Source organism: Zootoca vivipara, chromosome 2 (assembly GCF_965207765.1).
Source record: "Zootoca vivipara chromosome 2, rZooViv2.hap1.1, whole genome shotgun sequence".
Taxonomy (NCBI): Eukaryota; Metazoa; Chordata; class Lepidosauria; order Squamata; family Lacertidae; genus Zootoca; species Zootoca vivipara.
Window position 1 is genome coordinate 36,849,424 of NC_142584.1, and position 14,408 is coordinate 36,863,831.

Genomic DNA, 14,408 nt, shown 5'->3' on the forward strand with positions numbered 1-14,408 from the left:
ATTGTATTCTTCTTAGCATTGCAAAGCATTTGTTGCTCTAGGCACAAGTGATCAGAGTAGTAGATGTGAACAGATTCTGTTATGAACTAAGGGAACATGGTAGAGAAAATGAAGGTGAAAATGCAAGAAGGACCTAACTAGCCTTTCTGCAGTGAAGGAGACAAAGAAGTTTAAATCAAATGATTTAGCTCATATTAGAAGCTGTGTGTCCTCTGTGACATGACTAGTGAATGTTCAACAACCAAAGCAGGGCTTCTGCTGTACAATTGTTATGTTCACTTATCTGCACTGTGTTTCTGGCTGTGATTACAAGTCCTGTGGCTTCCGCTGCCTCTCTGTCTTCCCCTCTGTGCTGCACCTCACTAAAACCAAAACCAAATTCCTTGAAAATCTCACTGTTAAAAGGTACAGTGGTACCTCTACTTATGAATTTAATGCGTTCTGAACGCACATTTGTAAGTCGAAAAAAAATGTAAGTCGTATCCCATAGGAATGCATTGGGAGAAAAAATTCGTAAGTAGAAGCAACCCTATCTAAAAATTCGTAAGTAGAAAAAAATCCTATCTAAACCACATCCAAGATGGTGGACGGAGCTCCATTCGTAAGTAGAAACATTCGTAAGTAAGAGTTATTGCTAAACAAATACATGCCGTGTTGGGAATATACACAGATAACTCTGACCATGGAGTTTGGATTATTCCCTAATACAGAATCTGAATTTTATTTTGTTTCTTGATATGAAAAATGCCCAACCCTATCTGTCTCTCTCCAAGTGCCAGAAACTAGCACCAAACGCTGGCTTCCTCGAGTGGGACTTGTTAGCTGAATCTAGGCCAATTATACATGCTATTTATATACATAACTCTGAGTAGTAATTGGCAGTGCTCATGAAGTTGTTACAGTAAGTACCACACTTTTAATATTTGGGAGGAGGGAGAGGTCCCTATGCTGCATACCCTTGAGTACCCCCAGGGGGAAAAGGCACTGGAATAGGTAATAGTGGCCAATCTCAGAAGAAGCTTTTTAGCCCATGTTCTCTCATAATAACTAAGCATTGGATCTTTTCTGCCCCTTCCCACTCAAAACGCTCAACCATAGGCTTATTTGCAGAAGGGGGAGGGGAAGGTATCCATACAGAAACTATTTCTTTGATTAAAGGATCATGCCTGCAGTTGGTTGATAGTTTCTTATATAGGTAAAGGTAAAGGGACCCCTGTCCATTAAGTCCAGTCACGGATGACTCTGGGGTTGTGGCGCTTATATCGCTTTACTGGCCGAGGGAGCCGGTGTTTGTTGCAGACAGCTTCCGGGTCATGTGGCCAGCATGACTAAGCCATTTCTGGCGAACCAGAGCAGCACACGGAAACGCCACTTACCTTCCCGCCAGAGCAATACCTATTTATCTACTTGCACTTTGATGTGCTTTTGAACTGCTAGGTGGGCAGTAGCTGGGACTGAACAATGGGAGCTCATCCCGTTGCGGGGATTCGAACTGCCAACCTTCTGATTGGCAAGCCCTAGGCTCTGTGGTTTAGACCACAGTGCTACCCGCATCCCTTTTAGTTTCTTATAGATGTTAGGAATGCTTTTTGGTATGGACAAGCGGAGTATGCCATCTGCTTCCACATCATGTAAGCCACATCTCTGGAACCCATTAATGTTTCCTAATTAACTAGCTGAAGCAACCTGGCTTTAGATAGAAGCGTGGGAATACATTTGCACCTTGTTAAAAAGAGGGGGAAAGAGCCTACCCTACTGAGCAGCGATAAGGAACATAAAGCTGGGGAGAAAGAAATCTTAAGGCTGCCCATAGTGCTTGGCATGTTTTACTTTTTATTGGGGAGCTTCTTCTCAAGAAAGCAGTCCAGTTATTTTCTGGTTATTATGCTAAAGCCAGTCATGCAAGGTGAATCATTTCTTCATCCTTCCTTCATTTTACTATCAAGACTGTCTCCTGCTTCTCCAGGGAGGTGGGGAGGAGAGGGCATATAGCCAATGCCGCCGCCGTTGCTCAAGCAGACTGTATGTTTACTTGATCAGTTCCAGTCTTGAGCGCTTGCCACATCATATACCGTAACTTTTTTCTAGGGAACAGTTCAGGATTAAAATATGAACCTTTCTCTGTGAACATTGGTTGGGTAAAATTGGCCAGCTTTAAACTGACAACACTCAGAGTTAATTTTATCATCAGCTGTGGTAGCAGAAAATGCACAAGTGTTAAATTTAATCAGGTTTATGGGCTGGGACCAGCATCTCTCAACAAGGCGAACACATGCACTTGCCAAGGCGGGTACAGAGAATTTCCCTCCCCGAAAGGGAACCCCACCTCCAGTATCTTTTTTCCCCTGTTTCAAGGAGGAAGAACATTATCATGACAGGAAATGGGAGGCTGGTGGAAAATGCCAAAAGAACAAAGCAGTCTCATTTTTACAGAAGCAGTAAGACTCAGATCAAACTTCTCTCTTGCTGGCAAGAGATCATGGCTTGTGTTTAGTAATACAGCCAAAAAGAGGATATGCCCTTTTTTTAAAAAAGAAGAAGTTTAAATATTGTAATGGGGAATTTCATACTGTGTGTTGTACAGCCTGGGACTCAGTCTTGGCATTACCACATTTCCTTATGAAAGCAATAGGGTCTGGTATCCTTTCACGAGTGGTGGCTAGCTCCCAGCATCTGAAGTGTACTCAGGAGACTGCAGAACATTGCAACCCCGTGCCATGAAAGCACATCCAATTCTGAGCCACCCAGTTTGCTCGAAGTGACAAGCGGGGATCTCTGCCATAATGTGCTTTATCAGTTAAGGGGATTTACTCTGGGTAGGCGGTGGTGGCAGCGCAGATAACAGCCTCGCAAATGTAACAGACGTTAGAGACCCACAGTGGCCTGGAGCCATTGGTATTACTGCTCCCAAGAATGTTTATCTCAAGAGACTATTTAGTTTATCTCAGATGCCCCACTTTTACCTTCTGTTTTCCTGAAAGACATCTTGTCCTGATTTTCATTCATTTTCTGAAAATTTAAATAATTCCTGGGGCTATGGAATTTATAGACTGCCTGTGTATGTACAAACGGTAATCACGCAGAGGCTGATTTTCAAATTGCCTTGACTTTGTAATTCAAATTGGGTTGTGGGCTAGACATTAATTATGTCAGCCAACATCTATTTACAACCGGGGGATTTTAAACTGGGCAGTTCTTATCAGCAAGTGACATTTGGCAGATGGATGGGTTTAGCAACAAAACAGTGAGGAGAGAGGAAAAGGACAATTGTGTAGAGCCCTTCCTCATTTGTATAGCCCTTGTCTGCCCGGAAGGAGAGCAGTAAAGAGAGGACCTCACTTTGTTCAGAATAAGTGACACTGAACTTTGTTCCTATTTCCTTCAATTTTTTTTTGTTTTTTCCTTAATTAACTGGATCATGTTTTGAACAGCCTGCTGGCGAAATGTGTAACTGAGCAGTTTCAGAGAAAACGACAAATTTTTGCCTGGAGCAATTTATCCTGGCTGTAGAAATAGAGGCCTAGAGATGTGAGATGGCATTGACCTTAGCAGAGGCTTGAGACTTCTCTTCCTCTTCAAAATGATGATCCAAGAAGCCTCTTACTCAGTTTGTATAAAAGACAGAGGTATGTCATCATTGATCTGTGAGCACAGGACACACAAAGACAGAGGGCCTCGTTGCTCCATGTAGTAAATGTGGAGGCAGATGGACAGGGCTAGTAGGCAGCTGTTTTAAATTTAATAAGACAAAAGTCAGTCGATTATTTGCCTCCCCCACCCCCGCTTTCTTTTGCAGACACAAAAGCGATAGTGATTCTGCTATTGGGACACCTGAGGGACTGATGCAATCAAAGTCGAAGCCCACTCAGTAAATTCATTGTCACCTACACACTGTACACAGCTGTGTTAAGTTCCAAGTGCTTTCATCTTCCAAATAAAGAATATTCAATGGCCCATATGGGACAGCTGCTCCAGTTCACCTCACGTCCCAAATATGCGTTACGAAGTAGCCAGTAGGGGGCACCAGAGTAGTAGCAGGAAAATTGCATTGGCTTAAGAAAAGGCAGCGTTTGAGGTTTAGAGAGCTGAAATTAACTTTATAAAAGTTGTGTTGAGTTTTTAAAAATTGTTTAAAATATCTTCTTGCAAGCAAGTTGTTGAACTTCCCTTAGTGCCTTGCAAAAATATGGCCCTTCCTGTCTTGCAACCTTGCTGGGACTTCCAGTCATCTCCCACCTTAGCTGCTACAGTCTTTGCATCTCTACGATCACATTCTCACCTACTCCCTACGATCACATTCTCACCTACTCATTCACCTCTGTCATCACTGAGACCACATGACACCCTTTCTTAAACCTCTGTACCTCTTCCATTCCTAGTTCTAGCACAAACATTTGTTCTTCCCTTCATTACTCTGCCTCCTCTGATTATTCTGACTGCATATCCATCCCCATCATCTTCACTCTTCCATCTCCGCCATCCTTTGTCTGTCCCCCCACATCTTCAGTGCCTAGAACTGCCTCCAGAAACTATTTGATGCTGCATGTTACTTCCTTCAGACCCTTTCCCCAAATTCAGTTTCCTTGAAGAACTTTGATACAGACACTTACAGTGGTACCCCGCAAGACGAACGCCTCGCGCAACGAAAAAATCACAAAACGAAAGCATTTTGCACTTTTTTGGACGGCTCGCAAAACGAAGCCATCTATGGCCGTGCTTCGCAAGATGAAGCAGCCTCGCGAGGGGAAGGGAAGCCGCTGCCACCACCGCTTACCTTTAGTAAGCGTCCATGGCCGCCGCTTCTGCCTCCTGTGGCGGCGCGGCACTCGTGGCGGCCTCCGCAGCTCCGGCCTTGCCCTCCTCAGTGGCCTCCGCGGCTCTGCCCTTGTCCTCTTCGGTGGCCTCCGTGGCTCCGGCAGGAGCAGCAGCGGGGCTCGCCAGGCGGCCCTTGGCGGGAACAGCTGCAGCACCTGAAGGAGCGGAGGCTGCGGCAGGAGGAGACCCCGTGGTTTCAGCCTTGCTTTCTCTCATCTCTGTATGGCTTCCGGACTCCTTCCAGACCCCTGGCCCTCCTCCTGCTTCCCCCTCCCCAGAGCCTTGAAGACTTCTGGCCGTGGCGGGTGAGTCGGCGCCTTTTTTTTTTTTTGGCGCTTCTTTTTCCCCCATAGGAACGCATTAATTAAATTTCAATGCATTCCTATGGGAAACTGCGCTTCACAAGATGAAATTATCGCAACACGAAACGACTCGTGGAACGAATTAATTTCGTCTTGCGAGGTACCACTGTACTGATCTTCCTCTGCTGAAACTAAGCCTAAGCACTTGTAATGAAGCTCAAGGCATATCCTGCCCATGTTCACCCTTACTGCCAGTTTATGTCTCTCCTATTCTCCCCATCCACCCCGCAGCAAGTTTTAAGATGATAAGCTGATCAGGGTGCTGCATTTTTTTAAATTCTCCATAGGGAACTATGCATATTGATGGTGCTGCATAAATGATAACTGTTAAATGCCTTCCTCATTTCCTTGCTACACCTGGACATAGTTTCAAAATAGTGGTCATTGGAAACAGCCAAGGCTTGCCTTGACCGGATTGTGGTCAAACCTCTAGGCTTCAAATTCACAACCTTTATTTTGACAGTGTTTTTGGTCGTCATAGCCACTGCTACATTCAGAGGCACCAACATGAAATATGGGTACCATAGAAGAAGTAAGACTTTGCATATTGCAAACGGCTTGTTATATAAGGACTAAGATGTAGCAGATGTTAGAGAAGGAGAGATACAAAGGAGCATGGGTGGCAAAGTAACATGCAGTCAACATCTTCTACGGAAGATTTATGCCTTGTTCTGCACTTCACCGCATACCCACCCCTTCCCTGTGAACCCTCCTGAATGTTGGTGCTCTTACCCACCCATTGGACATGGTGTTGATTTAAATAAAGTTTCTCACTTTCTCATTCATACGTTTCCCGATTGACCATTCCAATTGGTTGTGGTAACAAATAAAACATGTTTTAAACTTGGCCACTATGATTCATGCATTGGTAACTTTACAATTGGACTCCTATAATTTGTTCTATGTGGACTTCCCCTAAGACTGGTCTGTAGGCTGTTGGAGAATGCTGTGCCCAGGTGGTTGAGTGGAACACCTTGATGCACACATAATTTTACACCTGTGCATAAGGAACAGCTGCTGTGCAGCTAGCCAGTCATGTACAAGGTCTTGTTACTAACATATAAACCCCTTAACAACTCAGGGCCAGGTTACCTGAAAGACTACATTCCCTGTCTGCAAGAACATTTAGATCATCTGGGGGAAATTTACTTGTGGCACCACAGCCTACAAAACATCACAAGTCACCCTACATAATAACACAAAACAGGTATTTTCCATCATTGCCCCTGCACTTGATCTCCGTATGTGTCTGAGAGAGAGAACCTTTGGACTCAAAACGTGCTTAATCTTCACTTGATTGTTTCCATTTGGTTTGATCAAGGGTTGTGGATTCTGTTTAAAGAGACTGAGACTGCAATCTTATGGTCACTTTTGGCAGTAAGACCCATTTGAACTTGCTTTCCCCCCTTCCTCTCCTCTCCCATGCAGCTCCCTGCATGCCCCAAATATCTGCTCCAGAGCATCCCCCCACCCAAAGGTGAAGGAAGGAAACGGAAAGGAGGTCCTGTTGTGGAAACAGATATATTTTAGATTTCCATCTATTCTTGTACCCTAGTATTTCTTCCTTTCTCCCACCACAAAACTTTCAGTCCTATTGAGTTATGCAAAATACATCTTGACAAATTGCTGCATTCTGTCTTACAGTATTAAAAGTAGAGCAGAAATTGGATTTTTCTAACCACATAATTTGGAGGTCTTAACCAATCTCTCCATCCATCACTGCTATATCTTCCTTGCTTCAGTGTGGGCAGGTAGTGTGTTGTTTTTGCTGGATCAGCTTTTGCTGACGGGCATATTCAGATGATGGAAACCTAATTCTGTAGGCAAAGATAAGGTTCAGTTATACTTCATCTCATTTTCCAGGTTGAACATGGAAGAACTACAGCTACATAACCGCCAGCCATGTTTATCCAAAGGCAAATGGGTGCAGCTGGATTTGCTCTTGTTTCCCAGCTCTAATCTCTCTCATCTGGACCAAGGAGGAGTAATTTGTTTTAGCATCTTTTTAGCTCAGAGTAGCTGGTTTGTTACCATACCAAGATAGAAGAAAACAACCACACACAGTTCTAAGTACAGGCCATTAATGGCTAAACTTAGACTTCAAAATCCCTGTAACGTCTTGCATAAACTTAAACATTTAATTTATTTCCTGGAGAGACAAGAAGCTGGTGCTTCCCCCCCCCCCAATCCACTCTTAACCTCCCCCTCATGTGTCAGTCAGCTACCAGAATCTGGAAATGATTTTAAAATTCCTTCATATTATTCAAGGCAGAAGAATTACCAAAATTGTGCTCTAAGCAAAACAGCATTCTTGGGTTGCCAAGGCAGTAAACAATGGCTTTAGGAAATGCAATAAGACTTCAACATCTGTTTTGGAGCTGATATTTTAACCATTCTGTGTTTATTTTACATGCCTGGTTGGTGATCTCTGTCATACATCTGTGAAGCCAAAAACCAAGACAATGAAAGAGGTAGCAAGTCAGTTTGGAGCTCCAACTATAAGCCTGGTTTTCCATGCTGAGTTTTTAACATTAAAGTGTTTCTGGCTTTTGTCTTAAGTTTGTGAATGATAGCATAGTTTATCAAATCATGCTACCATTACAAGACTTTTTGTATAGACCTAGGACAGTCATGAGTTTTAAAAGAACTTCATTGGGCTTGACAGCTTTAGACAGAAAAGCATGAATATCCTGCACCTTCTACCACTATCTCCTATGGAACCTTAAGGGTTGCTGAAAATATCCTCCTGAAACAGTAACACCACTCAACAATAGCAGAAGTACTAGATTAAGTAGCTGCATAAGTTTGCCACAGGAAGTTGACTAACAGCCAAACTTGCCATGACACCAAATGCATCACTGGCACCAACATTACATGGTCAGGAGAGGAAACCCAACTGCTTCTCGGCGGCAGTCCTGTCAGTCTCCCAGCTGTTACCAGTCCCAAGAAGAAAGCTCCCATTGGCCCAAATGGGAGCTTTCTTTCCAGGGCCAACACAGCCATGGGAAAGGGATGCTCTCCATCAGTACTGCAATTAAGTATGAAAGGGCCGAACATGTGCTTCCTACTTCTGCAATCCTGACAAAATCAGACATCACCACCTGCGCCTAACATCACTTTTTAAAAAACAAGCATGCAGGCAAATTATCAGTGTTGTACCTACCGGTAGCATCATGCTGTATGTAGTTCAGCCTTGAGGGGTCTTTTTCCATAATGCACACCTAAATACACTTAAACTGGAATCCTAAACACAGTAGGGAATAAGAACCATTTGGCGAAATCATACTGACTTCCAAGTAATTTGGAAACACTTTCTCAGGGCAGCTGACACAGTGTAGTAAAAATAAAAAATGATTTATATTCTCTTAAGATTTAGTTTAGAGTGCATTTTTTATAGCTTCATCCAAAGGAATTTGCACAGAGGAGCCACTGCTACTGAAGCACATTGAGATAGAGGCTGACAACGCTGTTCTAGTTGCTATTGGATCTCTGAATCCCCCTTTCTGTTCTTTAAAAAAAGGTGCAGATATATACCCCATGTAGGATTGCTGGGAGGCTCCTCCCGACTAAGCCTGCAAAATAGCACCACTTGCTACCGGTAGTAAGTACCCCCAGAGTGGGAACACAAGTAGCTTCTTCTGTATCAGCACTTTGATCAATCCCAGCATCGCTACAAGATTGCCCTGTCAGACAAAGGTTTTGAAAATGTAAAGGTAGAGTCTGGACCCGGTTGCACTAACAAGCCTAATTCTGTACTGCACAGCAAGAAACGAAGCCATGCATGTTGCCATCAAGTTGACTTTGCAGTATCTCCTAGAAAGATTGCATGGGAAGGTAGGCCCCTCATAAAACAACTCCCCTTGTTTGGCACATCAGTTGTCTGGTTTGCAGCTGGGAGTTTCACCTGAAATGTTGGTTTTTTGACAAAGAAGTGAGAGTCGGAAGTTATTTCTGAAATGGCGTTAGGACATCTTGCCTTCTTGTTGCTCCCAGCATCCATCCCTTTGCAAACAAAATGGACTTTGATTCATCTACAAGAAGGCATAACTCCACTGTAACAACATCACTTCAGAAGTTGAATCTGTGAAAATCAGTCAAGCTTTATTAAAGTGTAGGCCCTAAAGATGTCCCTCGTGAAACAAAATGAAGCTTTTTGAAGATACTAATGGGCATCTGTGCTAGATTTCAGTGGAGCAGGATCTCGTACCATAAGTCTTTGAAAGACTGCAGTTGTGAGGAAATATTCCCATAGTTATATTGAGTGGATCTCAGGGCCTATTTTTCCCTTTGATTCTTGCTTCTGCATTAACTTTTAGGTGGTGTACAGGGATAGGTAACACAGAGACCCCGAATGTTGAAAGAACTGAAACAACCTTACAATTCTTATGATTTTTTTACTCTGCAGTTTCTGGTCTCTGCCAAGCATTCATGGGTCAACAGAAGGTCCTATCATACTGAATTCTAAGATGTATGGAGTATACAGAATTTAGAAGTTAGTTACTTAACACTAGGCACTTGCAGCCTTCTGTAGCCCTAAGTTATGTGGCTGTTAGAGGGTTGGCATCATACATTTCTGCTTAATCAACCTGTGGCAAAATATAGCAAGATAACATGCAGGTGGTGACTGGAATCTTCTCTAGATTTCTGCTGAGCAAATTTTAATAAACTTATACTATACAGTAGCCAGTTTTTTAAATTTTCTTCACTGTATTTGTTTTATATGTGTACCTTTGCGAAGTGGGTTCTGGCAGCTAATGCACAGCCAGTTTGGCCTATGAGAAAATATATTATGTGTAGTATCAAAAAAGGTGGAACCAAATGGGAAAACTGAAGGATAAAATGTATCTTAAGTGTTTTCTACAACAAATGGAAAGCAGTTTTTTTCTCACAGAAGTGTTTAAGATGTGTGTGTGTGTGTGTGCGTGTGTGTGTGTGTGTGTATATGTATATATATATATATATATATATATATATATGTATGTATATGTATAGTTTGTAGATATTTTGCTCATTGTCTTCTACTTACAGCTTAGAATTGGTGATGATGGCTTAAGAAGTAAGGTGATCATTTATGCATCACCAAAAAAAAAAAAACCACACACACACACCCCACAGATTTGCATAACATTTACATAATGTTATTTTATATGTAGAGGTGCAGATTTAAAAATAATAATTTAAATAGAAATACAATGCATTTCACCTTGAGTGGGGAGAACTGTGACCTGTGTGCCTGCTCAGCCGGTTGTCCAGGTTGGTAGCTATTGTCAAGCAAGGGGTCCTGCTTTCCTTTTTATGGTTTTTTATCTTTAAAAGGGCATCTTCCAATAGAGAACTGTCCTCTGAAAAGTAGAACATGTGGCCACCCTATCAAGAAGTCATAATCAGTCCTAGCTGGAGCCCTGTCCCCAAATCATTTTTTTTATTGTCTCTAGATGAGCCCTCAGACACTGTTTTTGGTTCCAAAAGCCTCAGTTTCTTGCTTTCTGCGAACATATAATTGTTTGAACAAAAATACAAACATTGCCGAATTCAAAATTGTAAATGAGAAATGTGATTAAATTGTGTATGTATGACTTGCCGGAAATGCACTAGACGTAAACAGGTTGTATGTTGCTGTACGTTATGTTCACTGTATGTTATGTTCACGTTTAATGAGAGTGGATTTGTGTATTGGGGGGGTGAGGGGTTTGTGTTATGTTGTAAATAAACTTCCGATATTTTTTAAAAAAAAAATAAATAAAAATAGAAGTAAACAGGTTGGACAAGGAATGCAAAAAAACATCCCTGCATGGAAGTAGCATATACTTGGGTTCTGAGCCTTTTGCAAATGTTCTTACTCCAAAAATGATAGAATGATAGAAGCATCTTTTTTTTTTAAGAGTAACATTTAGCAACTCCTGCATCTGAAAAGGGTATTTGGAGTTTATGTGGAGAGTCGAGTAAACTGTTCCACACAGCTCCATCCTGTATACCTTTTACTGCCTTGGGGCAAGCTGATTATATTAATGAGACTTCTGCACCTGCAAGTGATTTACTGGGTGTACGAAATGAAGACGTAGAAACTTCAACCCAGTTATCCAGATTTCTGTGTCACTGGCCCTGGCGTACACTCTAATGCCTTGATTTCTCTTCGTTTGCAGGAGCATTGCTGCTGGGTGGGATTCTCTACTCCTGGCAGTTCCCTCACTTCAATGCACTCAGCTGGGGGCTCCGCGAAGATTACTCCAGAGGTGGCTACTGCATGATGTCTGTCACCCACCCAGAGATGTGCAGGCGGGTGGCTCTGCGTCATTGCCTCGCCTTAATTGGACTTTCATCACTGGCGCCCGTCCTTGATGTCACCACGTGGACTTTCCCCATAATTTCTCTTCCCGTCAACCTGTACATTTCCTACCTCGGCTTCCGTTTCTACAGAGATGCCGACCGTGGCAGCTCCCGGAAGTTGTTTTTCTGCAGCTTGTGGCACTTGCCGATGCTCCTCTTGCTCATGCTGACTTGCAAGAAATCTTGGCACAGAAAGGACAACGAAAAGGAATCCATGAGTTGAGATCGCATCATGTTGAAAAACTCATGTTGCCTTTGTGATAACTATTGGCTTCAGAAGCTCCCATTCAAAATGGCGTACATATTTCAGTTATCATGCAAGCAGGGAGGTTTTATGTTGATGTATTCAGAGAGAATATTTTGTGTCCATGAACACTCTCTGTGATATTTTTCAAATTAAATCATTTGATTTGGGACACACACATGACTCTTGGATTTGATTTTTGAATGTGAGATCCTTACCTTGACTCTACGGAGATGATGCTAAGATGCATGTTATATCTTAATAGCATACTGATGAAAGAACAAATCTCTATCTAATTCTTAAGGACGTATGGCAAGCCTGCTGAATCTAGTCCAGCAACAGTTCCCCCAGGTGACCCATATGCATCTACACTGTTCCACACCAGAACAGGAGGATTGGCTTAACAATATGCAAAAATCACTCTGCCCTAGTTCTAGGAGTATAGTCTCATTCTGTATGGAAAGTGGAAAGGAGTAACAGTATTTGGAGCTGAAAGAAACCACTAGGGAGTGTCATCCTCTCAGAGATGCTATTAACCTATGAGTATGCCCAATTTCCACCTTTATTTAAACTTTTTCTGAATATGGTATAGACAGTTCATAAAGGAAAGATACAGAGAAGTTTGACTGGAGCCATTAAAGAGCTCTTAAAAAGGAAAAACAGCCATGAGTACTTGACAGACAGAGAGAGAGAGAGAATAATAAGGGGTACACAAACTGTCTCTGTGTGTGTGTGTGTGTGTGTTTGCGCGCACGTGTGTGTGTGTGTGTATGCACACACACAACATAAAGCCCCCAAGGCAGACCACCATGCAGAAATACATTGCTTTCACATCAGCCAGGTCTTTGCTCTGTACAAGCCCTCACCTCATCTCTGGTTACCAACTTAGAAGTCCTTTTGGCATTTAAGCAGTTCATAAATAATAACCCTTAAAATAAAAAATGTTGGTACCTGGTAGGATTTGTAGTCAAAGCCATGGGGTTAGAAGGGCCCAACAGTTTGGGTAGCTCCAGGAATGACTCCTAGCACAAAAAATCTGCCCACTGACTGGAAGTGTACAGCTCACTTCTTGGTTTTCTGACAATCTGCCTGCTTCAAAGGAAACAAACTTATGTCCAGCTAATTTCCACCCCGTCAGACCTTTGACAGCTTTCATGCCATCCTACTTTCATAGCAGCCTTCTTGCTAGTAGGTTATGATTGCCATCCTCCATCCAGGAAGGAGCTATTTGTTGTCTGAATTTCCGTTTCCTAGAAGTGCCTCCAATTCTTATTTCCTGCAACACATCATCAAGCAACCCTGATGGAAATGGAAATACAGAGCGGATTGAATCAGCTCAGTCTGGCCACGGAGAAAACATTTTGAACCAATCTGAAACAAGGAAATAACCTTCAGGGTGTAACTACTGTGGCTGAACAACCACAGAAACAGAAGCTTGTTCACTTTATATGCCAATCTTGTTTATGGCTTCAAGATGCTAGGTTAGTTGCATATTGCATTCTTTTAACGCTAGCTTTTATATCATAGTTTTTCATGTTTCCACTACCATACTTTTAAAAAGAATATTCAGAGCACAATGATCATCTTCCTTTCATCACATACATCCTGCCAAATAATTTAAGTTCATTTGGAATGTGAAGGGTTTTTTTGAATATGTGAGAGATCAAGGTGCCTTTCTTGGAGACGGGGGGACCTAGCATAGAACAAGGACAAAACTGTTGTTATTTTACCTACTTGCCTTGTTGTCTGATTGCAGGGAATGGAGAGTTACCAGAAAACATTTAGGGTGTCTGAATGAACAATTTGTAGCTGAGAATTGTAGGTGAGGACTGAGGGCATCCATCATGGCAATTAATTCACAATGCTACTCTCTGATCTATATTTGCAAGAATGAGTTGAGGAGAACCTGCACAACCAATTTAACTGTCATATATACAGGTTGATCTACATCCCCACAGATACATACACACACACACCCTTCTCAGAACACAATAAAACTATTAAAAGTACAATTCTGTATGTGTCTACTAAGAAATTGGTCCTGCTGAGTTCAGAACTTTCACACAATTCAGACTACTGCTGAACAAGCTGTAGAAGAGGTCATACAAAGAAGACAACTTATTTTTGGCACGATTTCATTAATCCAGACCAGGCTTCCACTTACATCAGCGGCCTGACTTGACTGTTTGCAATGGTTTCAATGGGACCAAAGTAGGCTGGATCTAAACTATTGTGTCCAAAAAGCAGTCGAAGTAAGGGCTCAAAAGTTTTGGGTAGCCCCAGGAGTGACTCCTAGCGCAAAATCTGCCCATTCACTAGAAGCATACAGCTCACCTCTTGTTTTTCTGAGAACCAGCCTGCTTGAAAGGAAATAAACTTCTGCTGGACTAACTCCCATTCTGCCAGTGTTGGATTCTGCTGTAAATTCACAAGGAACAAGTTCTGGCTTCCAACTGCAATAATACCAACCGACCTTACTGGATTATTGTAAGAATTGCTGAAATAATGTATGTGAAGTACTCTCGACAATCTAAACCAGGCATCCCCAAACTGCGGCCCTCCAGATGTTTTGGCCTACAACTCCCATGATCCCTAGCTAACAGGACCAGTGGTTGGGGAAGATGGGAATTGTAGTCCAAAACATCTGGAGGGCCGAAATT

At 42.5% G+C, this 14,408-nt stretch overlaps 1 protein-coding gene across 2 annotated transcripts in view; it reads left to right on the forward strand.

Annotated features, from left to right (window-relative positions):
- COX10 (cytochrome c oxidase assembly factor heme A:farnesyltransferase COX10) overlaps positions 1 to 11,924 on the forward strand; it is a 95,964-nt gene extending 84,040 nt beyond the window's left edge. For both annotated transcript variants that reach the window (XM_035104664.3, XM_088661652.1), the window contains exon 7: positions 11,321 to 11,924. In XM_035104664.3, the coding sequence (XP_034960555.1) occupies positions 11,321 to 11,727 (407 nt within the window). In that variant the 3' untranslated portion in view covers positions 11,728 to 11,924. The remainder of the gene's footprint in view (positions 1 to 11,320) is intronic.
- Positions 11,925 to 14,408: the final 2,484 nt, after the last annotated feature.